The sequence below is a fragment of the Eptatretus burgeri genome, chromosome 2 (assembly GCF_056783735.1).
Source record: "Eptatretus burgeri isolate ZD-2024b chromosome 2, Ebu_testis_v1, whole genome shotgun sequence".
Taxonomy (NCBI): Eukaryota; Metazoa; Chordata; class Myxini; order Myxiniformes; family Myxinidae; genus Eptatretus; species Eptatretus burgeri.
In genome coordinates this window covers 149175427-149190161 of record NC_140962.1, presented here as the reverse complement: position 1 = coordinate 149190161, position 14735 = coordinate 149175427, and the positions used below count along the sequence as shown (strand labels likewise).

General features: G+C 34.8%; 3 protein-coding genes across 3 annotated transcripts in view; 1 reads left to right on the top strand and 2 right to left on the bottom strand.

Annotated features, from left to right (window-relative positions):
- The window catches only part of LOC147033509 (E3 ubiquitin-protein ligase TRIM7-like), a 1095521-nt gene that overhangs the window by 602779 nt on the left and 478007 nt on the right, over positions 1 to 14735 (top strand). The gene's annotated exons all lie outside the window — the stretch shown is intronic.
- LOC147033518 (E3 ubiquitin-protein ligase TRIM7-like) overlaps positions 1 to 14735 on the bottom strand; it is a 207795-nt gene that overhangs the window by 58910 nt on the left and 134150 nt on the right. The window lies entirely within an intron of this gene.
- Positions 1 to 14735, bottom strand: part of LOC147033521 (uncharacterized) — a 42555-nt gene that overhangs the window by 18474 nt on the left and 9346 nt on the right. Inside the window, exon 2 of the mRNA XM_085871918.1 lies at positions 10844 to 11003. Coding sequence (XP_085728044.1) covers positions 10844 to 11003 — 160 coding nt within the window. The remainder of the gene's footprint in view (positions 1 to 10843; positions 11004 to 14735) is intronic.

Here is a 14735-nt window from a genome sequence, read left to right as displayed (position 1 = left end):
AAAAAGTAATCTATTTTCATTATCATTACTTTGTAGTTGAAATCTAATTTTAAGACCATACAGAACTATATCATGATAAACCGGGCGTAGTGGCGTGCGCCTGTAATCCAGCTACTCGGAGGATCGCTTGAGGATGGGAGCGCTGCGTGGGCCATGCTATGAGAGGGTGTAGGGCAGCCCGGAATCATGGCGAAACCCAATCCTTATCCCTGTGCCGTAAGAGGCGACCAGGGTTGCGTCAGGAAGGGCATCCGGCGTAAAACCTGTGCCAAATCAGTATGCGGATCATAAAGGATGATCCGCTGTGGCGACCCCTAACGGGAGCAGCCGAAAGAAGAACAACACAACAGAACTTTATCATGATCACAAAATCCAAATAAACCTTTAAGAGGTATTGCCACAGTAAAACTATTACCTGCTTTTGCATCATCATTATACATTCCTTTCCTTTGACTATATCCAGGGTCTGTGTTTGTTCCCGTTGACATATCAGGAAAAAAACCTTCGACAGCCCCCTTTCCCATTCTGTCACTGAATGAATAACGTGTAAATTTCATCATTTCAGATACAGCAGAGACATAATCAACCGCTTCAACTTCTTGTGTTCCAATGTACAAACGAACACTATCAAACATTTTCCAGAAGAAATCATTGACGAGTGTAGCGTTTGTGTTAATCCCAGCCTTAGTGAATGTAAAATTACACAATAAGAAACTTTTGGATAGATTCAAATAAGTTTGTTGATTATTTATTTCAAAACTTTTTGTACCATTTACATTCCAGTCTGTTCCAGTTATTGCATTTACTTTGAAGTAATCTTCTTTTTTAGTGGAGTTTGAGATGACAATGGTATCATCCAAATCATAGATACTATCAATTGCTTCCATACTTGTATTTATTTAGGAAAAAAGATGTTAAAACTTTTGAAACCCTGACCCAAGTATTTGATTTATTTTCTGTCATTCTTGGGGAGACAACTGAGTCTTGCCTTTCTTAATTACTTTTATTGCTTGTAATTTATGAGATTCCTTTTGGGCATCTTTGATACACTTTACAGAACCCGATACATTTCCCACAGCGGAAGCAGTTGAACCAATTAAGTCTTAATGTTAAATAATATTTGAACCTATACCCATTAGAGTATCAATTAGCTCATCTCCTCTAAATTAATGTCCTACACCCCTTTGTCTCTTAGGTTTATAGTATCCTCTACCAAGATACATACCTTCACCCTTGTAGTGTGGGGAAATGAACATCCCATCCACTGTAATTATTTTATATTTTCCCAACTCGTGTTTCCTCACAATAACCATCGTGTTTATTTATTGGAAAACTTCACGTAGGTGAATTCTGATGGATATAATTTCTCCATTAAAAGAAATCATACGATTATCTTGGTCGGTTATCCTAAAATTTACTCTGTATATGGTTTTTCCTGACACAGGTAGATAAACCAGATTTTTGGGTTCCATATTGAATTTATAACCAATTGGGGTTGAGTATGCGCTGAAAGAAAATATTGTATTTGTTCTTATTCCATCATTATAAACACCAGCAATCAAATCACAGTGAATTAATATCGAATTTATTCCTGAGGATATTTGAATGACATTATCACTGTAAAACGTCACATTAGTTTCAATCTTTTTTGAGGAGAAACCCAATAACTCTCTCAATGAATTATCAATTGTGAAATCAACCTTGTAGTTATTTTTAAAGTTTAATCGTTGATTTTGAAGTACGTTTTTGAATATCTATAACAATATTTTTGGGTTCATCACCCTGTTCTTTCATAAGACGAACAATTTCGGATGATATTGAGAAATCTCATTTGCTCCAGGTGAAACTGTTATCGTTTTGTATCCACTTCCTGGATTATAACAAAACTTGTCATTTTTCTGGGTTATATTAAATAAGCTATTATAAGTTTCCTTGGACAATAAAGACGCCTCATATTCTTTTGTTGTGTCAAGTTGTTGTGGCTATGGGAATGAAGATGTGTAGTCGCTTGTTGTGAAATTAAAACTGAGGATTGTGCTTCTCATCTTATTTGAGATGAGATAAAATGTCTTTGTATTGACATTTATTAATTATTTTCATGTTCATCAACTGGTCTAAAATGGCTGATGCTTCATTAAAACAATTGTTATTTCCAACCTTCTTACTACCTAACAACAATAACAGTCTATTAACTAATTGTGATGGGTCATTTGGAAGAAAACTTACACCTGTACCAAGGATACTTAAAGCCTGAATAATGTGTTTCTCCTTCCATTCTTCCTACTTTTACCAGAAAGACTAACCCCATAATTAAGAGAGTCCAGAAGATCAATATATAGCCTGGTGTGTTGGCGCAGTGGTTAGGGCAGTGGCTTGGGATCCAAAAAGTCCTGAGTTCAAGCCCCGTTGGGCCACTGAATTAATACACCAGGGGGTTGACTCAGCCTGTCATCCTTCCGAGGTCGGCGAAATGAGTACCAGTGTACTGGGCCGGTGTATACCCCGGTTAAAATAGGTGTACCATATCCCTGTGTTGAAAGTCAACCAGGGTTGTGTCAGGAAGGGCATCCGGCGTAAAACATGTGCCAAATCACTATGCGGATCGGATGATCCGCTGTGGCGACCCCTAACGGGAGCAGCCAAAAGGAGAAGAAGAAGAAGATCAATATATACTCCATCATCATTAGTTTTCATGTCCAATGGTTGATCAAAATACTTTGATTCATCCCTCACAGTTGAACCCTGTCTTCCATCTTTTGTGAGAAGAAACATTAATCTGGGGGTTAATTTAACAGGGGGTTGAGCAGAACTCAAGAACCTTAATTCATCATTAAATATCAATACCTTTTCTTGAACATGATGAAATATTGCTGGTTGTTCTGTTGGAATGAGTCCTGCTTTGGTTTTTGAATCTGCTGAATATTCCTTGTTTTGAAGAGCATTCGCAATATAATCAGGGGGTTGATTAATCTCTTCCAGTTGTTGAAATAATCCTTCATCATGATATTCTAATTCTCCTATATGCTCTAATTCTTGCTCCATCATTTGACTGAAATCTTTTAACATTTGAAGTTTTTTAGGAGTATATTCCATTGTGGGAACTGTGGAAACATCTACAATTTTTTCTTGGGACGTTTTTAAAAGTGGTCTAAAATTTTTCTCTTGTTTTCTTTCAAATGCTTCTTCACCCGTTAGTTTCTGTCTGCGTTTCTTCTTTATGTCTTCCTGTTGTTTTACAACTTTTGAAACCAACTCTTGATGTTCCTTATATCTTCTTGCTCTTTCTTTCGCATCCATTTATTTATTGGAAAATATCATTTAATGAATTGCAATGATCAACAGGGAAATTTTCCTTTTCTTCATCATCCAAGTAGATGTGTTCAAATAAATCCTTTTCTTTAAATATTTCATCAAATTCTTGATTAACATTAATACGAGTTGTAATTTCTTCTTCACTAATACTTGTATCTATGCTTTTCATACGTTTGCATTGAGTTTCTTCATCAACATCAAAACCGAATGATAAAATCTTAACCCCACTCAGATGTTTAATAATTTGTCTCATTCCTTCTGGATCAGTTTCTAATATCCCAAGACCACCAGATTTTAGTTTCTTTAACTCACTCTTACAATGTGAATATTTTGTTGTACCAAGAGAAAAGTCCTCAAATATTTGACCTTCACTCCTCAATCGCATATGTTCCTCCACTGAAATATAGTGATAATCTTCACCTTCTACTTCTCCAGGTATTATTGCTCAAGTTGTTGTTGATACAATGCGTATCACGGGGTGTTTTTTAAAGTAAAAATTACAATATTCTCATTTGTACTATACAAGAACCTTGATTTATGAAAGTTTTTTTTTCCAGAAGCAGATTTACCCACAAGATTTATAATAATAGTTGTCATTTTTATATGTAATTGTTTATAAAATAAAAATATATCCCACAATATCTCATCTTGTTTCACAACAATATATTTATATTTTTCACTGGTGTGCTTCATGTAATCCCCAAATTCCTTTTTACTGCATAATGTGGAACAATTATCTCTCCAAAAATTGTTTATATCTATTGAATATAACGAATAAAATAAAAGTATTAGCATTGTTTCTGATGGAACGACAAGGAAGTTAAAAGTATGATTGACTCAGGTAAATACAATTACAAGAAGAATGTCTCCCTCTTGTGTATTAGCTGTCCATTACAGTTTGGTTTCTCTCATTAACACAATCAAAGATAACGAGGTTCTTTTTTGATTTATCCAAATCTTTGGGAGAAGGTATATCATCCGTATTATCACTAAGAATACAAGTTATTGGTTTTCATGTATTATTATATCTCTGTGTATCACAAAAAAGTTGTATTATATCTTCAATGTTGTAATCATTTCGTTTGTTTTGAAGTTTAAATAAACTGATAATATCTTCTTTTTGAAGACCAGCATTAAAACCTTGGAAGAGTAGTTGATACTCAGGTTGAAAACATGACTTTGTGAAAATTATTAAATTATCATAATCTAAAAAGTTGAGAGTAAGGAGTATCTTTAAAAGTAAGCAGGTTTTCCCACATCCGCTTGAACCAACTACGAGACATCTTTATAAATTTGGAAGATTTTTATGGTTGTTAAATTTTCTTATTTTCCCAAATGGGTAAAAAATCATTCATTTATATATTTGGAAAACAGGTTATTTAATTTATTATTGGCTGTTTTAGAAACTCTATATTTTAACCTAAGTTCAGGTTTAATTTCAAGATAATCCATTATTTTATTTATTGAATATCTTGTGATGATATTTCCCTGAAAATGACAATCGTGAATAATATATAACAACAATCCTTTGAACATTTCTCTAATATGTTCAGTTTATCTCATCTCATCTTGTAAGGAAAGGTGTGTTATCACCCTCATACTTTACATTCATTTCTCGAATCAATCTTGTAAAGTAATTCATTTTTGGTGAAAATCTAAAAGAATTATTTTCCTTTTTGTATTTTTTATTATCATTAATTAGAAGATAATCTCAGAATATACATTTTTTATAGGCTTTTGACTCTGTGTTTAATCCCACTTTATCACATGCAGGACAATTCTCAAATTTGTCACAAGGAGAATCAGGGAATTCAAGAGGCTCAAAATCTAGTGAATTATTCATATTTATAAAGTAAAACTTTACTTTAACTAAAATTCAACTTCGGTACTTTCACAGTCATCTATAAAACTACTTTCATAACTCGTTTGAACACAAACTCTCAGTATCATAATCACTCTCATAATCTTCAAAATCTTCAGTTAAATCATGACATATTTAATTAGTAGAAAAAAAAAAACATTACCATCGAGATCTATATACTTTTTTTCATTAACAGATTCAACTACTACATTTTTTATATTTAAGGTAATTTTAGAATGATTGAACGAAATGTCATTTCACTTGATATATTAACATCCTTTATTTCATCAGGATTTACATCACCGGGGTTGTTGAAAAAAAATACAAATTTCTCCTTGCATATTACAGATGGTCTTATCTTTTCTTTCTAAATCTTCATCCATAAGGTTTTTATTTTTTGATACTTTTTCTTGTTTCATTGCTTTTCTAGTTTTGAATATATTACCAGAAGGAGAGGAGAAACTTTTGTTGGAGATACTTTAATTGATGTTCTTCCAGATATTCCAAAAGCCCTTCCACTGAAGGAAATTGAAGAACTCATATTATTCACCATAATTGTTTTTATCCAATAGTTGTTACATTTATCTTTGTTCAATTTTACATCCTTGTCATATTTCTCAGTATCTTTTACAAATGAAGGGATTGATTGAAACTTGTCTTTTGTGTCTTGATACATTGTATTTATTAAGTGAAAAAATTTGGAGGATAAATGGTTTTAAGCACAGATTAACCTATAAATTCAACGAAATTTTCATCAAGAACATCTTATTTTCAGCAAAGTTTTATTATATAAATATGGTGAATACAACGTACTACGATGTTTGTAATCACTAATATAAATATTATTAAAAAACACCTTCAAACCAACAAACACACATTCAATCTTTTCAGACAAATATCTCCACTTGACCAAGAAACAAAACATTGTGATAGATGTGATGATGATATTCTTTAAAAAAATTTTTTTGTAATAAACACCTTCAATCACACAAACACAAGAACAATGAAGAAAGGGAAGCTAAATTCTCCATTGAAAACACTGATGGGGCTTTTAAAGGGCATATAAAAATAAGATTGTTTCCTTTTCAAGACCCTGGACCATCTTCAATCATGGAAGCTGGTGATATGGTTCAACAAAGTATTGAAACTATAATTAAAAACACATGAAGTGCAATTAAAACTTTTAGGTTTTATATGGGAGTAAAATTGAAAATGGTAAGACAAGACGATGAAACTACTCCCAATATGAGGACAAACCCTCACTTTATCTCATAATTTCAAGATTTTGTAAGATGTGATGTTTACGATGAACTCCAGAGACAAGAACAAGATGTTGATAACACTGTAGTAGGTGGTGGATTTACTATCATAAAAATAATCTTTTTAGATATACACATCTTAAAATCAGATCCTCTTCAAGCTTCTTCTTATATTGATTTTCCAAAAGAGATAAAACTTAAGAAAGCAGTTGTTAATATTCAAAACAAAGATAATAAATGTTTTCTATGGTCTGTTCTTGCTCACTTACATCCTCCACAATGGAATCCTGAAAGGGTTGAACATTATAAGAAACACGAGAATGCATTAAATGTTAAAGATTTAAAGTTTCCAATGCCATTGAGAGATATTCCTAAATTTGGGAAAATTAATAATCTATCTGTTAATGTATATGGATTAACGGATACAAACAAAGTTCAGATATTAAAAATTTCAAGCAACTAGAAAAATGATGAAACACACATTGACCTTCTGTACATTACTTCTATGGAAAAATCACATTATGCTTTCATCAAAAATTTCTCAAGATTAACTAAATCACAACTATACAAGAGAAAATATAAAACGTATCCTTGTAAGAGATGTCTCAACTCCTTTCACACAAAAGAACGATTAAATCAACATTCAAAATTTTAGAGTAATCATAAATCAACCATAATCAATTTACCAAAAGCAGGTTCAAACATATCATTCAAAGATTTTAACAAATCTATAAAACATCCGTTTGTGATATATGCCGATTTTGAAAGTATCCTTGAAAAGATAGAAACTGTTTCTCCAAATCCAAATAAATCATACACAAATAAATAAATATCAAAAACATACTCCTTGTGGTGTCTGTTATTATATCAAATCATCTGTTGGTGATGAATACAACAAGTTAGAACTTTATTGAGGAGAAGATGCCAAAGAGGAGTTTGTAAGACGATTGGAAAAAGACTGTATAAGACTAAGAGAAATAATGGTGAAAACCTATGAACCAATGCCATTAACAAAGGGAGAGAAAAAGGAATTTAGAAAGAACAGTTTCTGTCATATTTGTGAGGAGAAAATTGAGGGAGACGTCAAGGATGGGGATCACTGTCATCTTACTGGTAAATATAGAGGTCCTGCTCATTCCCATTGTAATGTTAATTACAAGCCTCCAGATTTTATTCCTGTCTTTCTTCACAACAACGCTCACTATGACACACATCTATTTATAAATGAACTTTCAAAGACATCTGGAGATATTTCTGCCATTCCTAACACAGATGAAAAATACATCTCATTCAGAAAAACAATTCATACATCCCCCATAACCCATATCAGATTTCTTCACGCATACAAGTTTATGTCCATTATCTAACTTGGTATCAAATATTAAAAACTTCCTGAATCTTAAATCATATTTCTCAAATCAAGAAGAGATTGATCTCTTATCACAAAAGGGAATATATCCATGTGACTATATGGATTCATTTGAGAAGTTTAAAGAAACACAACTTCCTTTAAGGGAAAATTTTTATGGAAAGTTAAATAAAACTCATATTTCGGAGAGAGATTATACACAAGCTAAAAAGGTTTGGGAGAAGTTTAGGAGAAATAATCTTGGAGAATATCATGATTTAAATCTTAAAACTGATGTATTGTTATTTGTTGATGTGTTTGAAACTTTTAGAACAGTCTGTCATAATAAAAAATTCTGATGGATGAGACCCCGTTCACTATTTCACAGCCCCAGGCTTGTCTTGGAGTTCTATGTTTAAAAAGACAAAACAAAATTTGGAATTAATCAATGATATAGATATGCTTTGAATGATAGAGAATGTTAAAAGAGGAGGAATATCTCAAGTATGTTCCAAGAGATATGCTAAAGCAAATAATAAATATCTTCCCAATTATAATAAGAATGAGGACAACTCTTACCTGATGTATGATGATAACAATTTGTATGGGTGGGCTATGTCTCAATCTTTACCTTATAGAAAACTTAAATGGGTTAAAGAAAAACATTATGAAAAAGTTTTACTTGACATTGTAATGTCAAGAATTGGATGAAGCTGAAGTTGGATATTATTGTGAGGTTGATTTAAAATATCCAGAAGAAGTTGATAACAAACATGAAGACCTACCTTTTGCCCCTGATAAAGAAAGTCCAAGAAAAGAATGGTTAAGTGATTACCAACAGTCATTTAATATAAAAGGTAAATCTCCAAAAAAAACTACTTACAACATTAAATGATAAAGAAAGTTATGTTTTACATCGAAGGAACTTGAGACAATATTTATCTGCTGGGTTGAGAGTGAGAAAAATTCATTGAATTTTGAAATTTAAACAAAGTTATTGGTTAAAGAAATATATTGATTTTAACACAAAAAGGAGAACAGAAGCAAAAACAGATTTTGAGAAGGACTTTTATAAATTAATGAATAATGCTGTATTTGGAAAGACTATGGAAAATGTTAGGAATGGACAAAACATAAGACTTTCTACATCTTGGAAACAGGCTTCAAAGTTAATTAATATACCAAGTTTTGAATGAGCGGAGGTGTTTTCAGAGAACTTTTGAGCTATTCATTTTAAAAAAAGAGAGTATTGAAATGGATAAACCAATTTATATAGGAACATCAATTCTTGACTTATCAAAGTCGTTATTGCTTGACTATTACTATAATAATTTAAAATTAAAGTTCAAGGATAATGTGTCATTGTTATATATGGATACAGATAGTTTTATATTAGAAATTAAGACAAGTGATGTATATGAGGATATGATCGATAATATTGATATGTATGATACAAGTAATTACAAGTCTGATCATATGTTGTTTTCATTAAATAATAAAAAGGTTATTGGTAAGTGGAATATTGGTATTGGTAAGTGGAAAGGTCATGAGTGAATTTGTTGGTGTGAGATCAAAATCTTATGCTTTTACTGAAATTGATAATAACAACATTGAAAGATGTGATAAGAAGTTAAAGGGAATAAAGACAAAAAAAAAAGAAATGAAACAATAAACTTTAAACATCATTACAACTGTTTAATCCTAAAGAAGGACGAATATAGAAAAATGAATAAAATAAGAAGTTATAAACATCAATTAATTAATTATATACAGAAGAAATAAATAAGAAAGCATTCGGAGCTTTTGATGATAAAATATATATTTTAGAGAATGGAATCAAGAGTATCCCTTATGGTAACAAATATAAGTGTTAAGGGGTGCCTTTTCACTGATTTATAAATGATAGAATGAAGCAATAACCAAACCAAAGAGTGGAGATGTAATCAAGCCTCGGTATTTAAATGGGAAACACAAGGAATACGAGAAATATCAAATAAGTCTTATTGAAGAAATAACCAGGGTAAAAGTAAATAAAACAAATAAGCGAATTAATTTAATTACAAATAAGTTGGAGGATGCAAAGAAAAAAAAATATCCTTGAATGGACTGAAAACTTTGATGGTTATCAATTGAACAATGGAAAAACAATTTACTACAGTCTCAAAATGATATGTGGATCAGGAGGTAGACAAACAAGAGCATTTAGAGAAGTTTATCATATTATTTCTGCTCAACAAAGACACATAAACCAAGAACTAAGTTCTAAAATAATATTTGTGAATATACTCGATGGTGATGAATGTAATCGGAAAATTAATTTATTACCTCGAATAGAACATGAACAAATATTTGTTGGATCATTCTGAGTGGAGTGAAAATATAAAAGGAAATCAGTAAGTAATGGGGCAGAGATCGATCTCTTCTTTTGACCCCATGGACCGAGTGTCAGAGGGGGCAGGGGGGGTGTTTTGGGGGTTTTTGGGGTTCTTGAGACAGCTTAACATGAGCTTGTATGGGAGAAAATCATTCTACTGTTTTAACCAAATGAGCCTCGAGTCAGAAAATTTAACCAATACATTTGTATGGGGTTTTTTTTTAGGTCTCGAGACAGCTTAACATGAGCTTGTGTGGGAGAAAAATCATTCTCCCGTTTTAACCGAATGAGCCTTGAGACAGAAAGGTTGGACTATACATTTCTATGGGGGGAAGGAATGAGACTCCTGTTTGGGGGTTTTCCAGGGTTAATTCAAACAGCTTTTCCCCCCTTTACCCCATTCATTTGCATGGATGCCTTAGAAGCCCTATTTATCCTCTACTGATGACGCATTGATGAATCACCCAGCCTGTGAAACTCTGGGATGACAGCCTGCCTATAACCCAGCTATAAATGGAGACAACCCCACCTGGTGTTAATTCAACAGCTGACAGGGCTAAAACTCAGGACCCTAAGATCCCATACCAGCCTTACGATGAAGTAACTGACTCCAAAGGTAGAACATTATTCTTTTCCAAATAAAATTTGTATTTTCTTTGCAATAAGATCCATTCCATGGTGTTTCCCACTTGTGTTTGCTCTAACTTCTGCTGCAGGTCCTGGAGTTCAGATTCAAGGTTCTCCATTGAGTTTGATACTTGAGGATACTTTGCAGCCAACACGTCCTGCACAGGATGAGGAAGCACCAGCAGAGGGTTGAGGACATTTTTGGTAAAACAATTCAGCAAACTGTGATAAATGATTTCAAATGTATTAGTAAGATACAGCAGTGAAGATTGTGGATAGTTATTGTTTCAAACTTAATAATCATCTCCGTTGTTTAGCTCTCGAGATGTACACCATTCTGTGAAGTTAAACTCGCAGACACAGCAGTGCCTTGGTGGTTTCCTTAGGACAATCAATTTGGAGAGCGTCACTTGAGTTAAGCATTCTAAAAATCTCTGTTCATGATATCCTTCATAAATAATTGAGGTTTAAATGTTGTAAAATGCAAACTGTTCATCAACTTTAAGAGGAGGATTATGAAACGAGAGTAAATGTTTGTCAAGGATCAATTGAACGGATAAAATTGGATCAACATTTTTTATCATCCCTCATTTTTAGTGTTGAGGCAACTTTTCACATGTCAGGAAAAGTTAATCTTCACAATTGTTGGAAAGGGGGAAAATAAAATCCATATTATTTGGATGAACGGGAAAGGGAATCGCAGAAAGTAAACGTCAGGTGTGCCATGTCACATTCTCACATCTATGGAGCCTATCTAATTGATCAACGCACCATCACCAGCATTTCGTATCTCAGTGTGATGTGAGAGTTCTATATTCTACAACGCCAAAAAAATCCCGACTTGTTACGAAGAGCTATCGTTTAACAGGATGGAACACCACTTCACTTTGCTCGAATTGTTAAAGTGATTTAAATCAAACTTTGCCAGACCATTGGATAGGATGAGGAGGACCTATGAAATTGCTCACTCGTTCACCCAAATTAGCACCTTTTTTTTTTTTTTTTTTTTTTTTTTTTGTATACCTTGGTCGAGGCTCGTATGAGAGCGAACACACAACTCACAGCAAGGAGGCATGAGACAAGAGGGGCGGGAGTGGAAGGGACAAAACATTGGGGAACAGACACAGGTGAACTGTGAAAGGGAGAGGGATGGGGATGGGACGGGGAACATGGCGAGGAGAAGATGGACATTACAGGGACTTTCAGGAAGGAAAGCAGGAGAATTGAAGGAAGTGGGCTTGGGTGGATTATCGGGGTAGAAAAGATCGAGGATTTGGATGGGGGAAGATAAGAGGTGGTGGTGAACAGCTGTTTTGAAAGCCTGGAGGGAAGAATGGGAAAGAATAGAGTGAGGAAGTTTATTCCAAAGGCGGGAAAAAGAGGAATGAAAGAGTGAAGATGAGCAGTGATTCGTGATTTTGGTAGTTTTACCAGAAGGGGGTTGTTGGCGGACCTTGAGCGCCCTGTGGAAATGTGGTTGGGACAAATCGCAGAGAGAGCAGGGGGGGCAAGGCTGGAGAGGAGTCGGTAGAAGACAGAAAGACCACCGACTAACCTGCGGTGATTGAGTGAGAGGCCCAAAGACTCAGCTTCATTGCGGGAGATGCCAATGATCTTAAATGCCCTGGTTTCGACAGCGTGAAGTCGAGAAAGGTGGGAGGCAGGAGCACCAGCCCAGAGGGAGAGCAGTACTCCATCAGGCTACGGACAAAAGCTTTGTAAGTGGTCAGGAGCTCAAGAGGGCCGAGGAAGGACTTAGCACGACGGAGGATTCCCAGTCGGCGACTGGCTTTTGAGGCAAGGTTGGAAATGTGACTTTCCCAGGAAAGGTCATGGCAGATAGTGAGACCCAGAAGCTTGAAAGAAAAGACTTCTTCCAGAAGATTGTTGAGAAAGTGGATGGGGGGGTTTTGTAAACGGTCCTTTCGAAGAGACATAGTGAGAGTGTGAGATTTGTCTGGATTGAAAGACATGTTCCACGTGTTGGACCAGTTTGTGATTTTATCCAGATCTGCAGTGAGCGAAGAAGCTGCTGCTTGCCCGTCTGAGGGATGACAGATGGTACGGCAGAGGGTGGAGTCATCGGCAAAGAGAAATAGAGGATTTTCCAGAGAGTCCGAGAGATCATTGATGAAAACCAGAAAAAGAACAGGGCCCAGAACGCTACCTTGAGGAACTCCAGCCTGCACAGGAAGAGGGGATGAAAGAACTCCATTTAGGGCCACATGTTGACTGCGACAGGAGAGGAAGTCTGCGAGCCATGAGTGGAGATGGCCTTGAATACCATGGGAAGAGAGTTTGGTGAGTAGGGCAGGGTGCCAGACTGTGTCAAACCTTTAGCTTTTACCTTTAGCTTTTTATCTCTGGGTTTCAAAAATATATATCAACACCAGCAAACCAAGGGACCTTGAAGAACTCAAATATCATATTGTTTATGCTGTTCCAGCCATCCCTGCCGCTGTGTTGGAAAATGTTTTCTCAGAATTTGAACACCAAATTAGATCGATTATAATGAATGATGGACGCTATGACGAAGCTTATTAATATATAATTTGAGACTATCAAAACAGGACCATCAATAAAATTCTAAAAACGAACACTTAAAAGTCTAATGCATGTATTCATATCTAATTTATGTCTGTATCTCGAACAACAATAAAACTACTCAACGTTATTTTTGGTATATCCATTTTCGGACACACTGCATTCAGGGGGAAACAAATGACGAGATATTTTTATAATGTTCACCTTTCTCAATTGACATCAGAATGACGTAAAACGAGCTTAATTACCTGTGCCACCGAACGTGGACAAAGGTTATGTTTTCAACCGTCTGTCTGTGTCTGTGAGCAGGATATCTCAAGAAGTTGTGGACAGATTCGGATGAAATTCGGTGACCAGGTTGGATGGGTGACAAGGAAGAATTTATGTGATTTTGGCGAAGGTCCGAATCCAGATCCAGAAGCGAGTATTTATAAATGATTCTTCACCATTGGGTGATGGGGCGAAAAACTATAAAACACATTATCTCAAAAGGTTATGGACAGATTCAGATGAAACTTGGTGGACCGGTTGGGTGTGTGAGAAGGACAAATCAATTTGATTTTGGTGAAGATCCGAATATGGATCGAGATACGAGAAATTGTTTATTTTTTAAGTGATTCTTCACCATTGAGAGATGGGGCCAAAAACGAGATACCGTATAGCATGATATTTCAAAGAGTTGTGGAGGAGTTATGAGAAAACTTGGTGGATGATTTGGTTAGGTGACAAGAACAGGCTGATTCGATTTTGGTCCAGGTCTGGATCCAGCCTATCAGTGGGATACAAAATATGAACTGTTCAGTGTGGTGGAGGAGTGCTCTCCACTGTGTGCTGTTCTGGTATTGTGTATAGAATAATGGAACAACTTTTTATTTAAACACAAATTAGAGAAAAACTTTAAAATAAAAACACGCTAATTATTTATCAATGTGACAAAGTTACGGCATATTAAAAATATCTAGTCCTTTATGTTTCACCCTGTATGTAGACATCAGTTTTCCCACTCTCAGGGTGGGTGGAGTTTGTGCATTATTTACTAAATGAAAGGTCAATGATTACAAATGAAAGGGCTAAATTCTGTAAAGGTGTAAGATCTGAAAAGGTGTCAAGGAATCTTCAGATCTGAAAGTTCAATGATCTGAAACGTCTGAAGGTCAAAATGAAAGGGCTCAATGCAGTCACGGTGCAATAATAAGTACTTAATAGATATAGCCAAGGTTCATGGTGGTGAAGATTCACTTCACCAAGGTTCATGGTTCACTCTCTCAATGGTGAAGAATCACTGAAAAATTCCTCACATCCGGATCCGGATTCTGATCTTCACCAAAATGAAGAGTTGCTCTCATTGTTCGGTCAACCACGAACACAAAACATTTCACAACGATTGCTTGAAAACTGTGGCCAAAAATT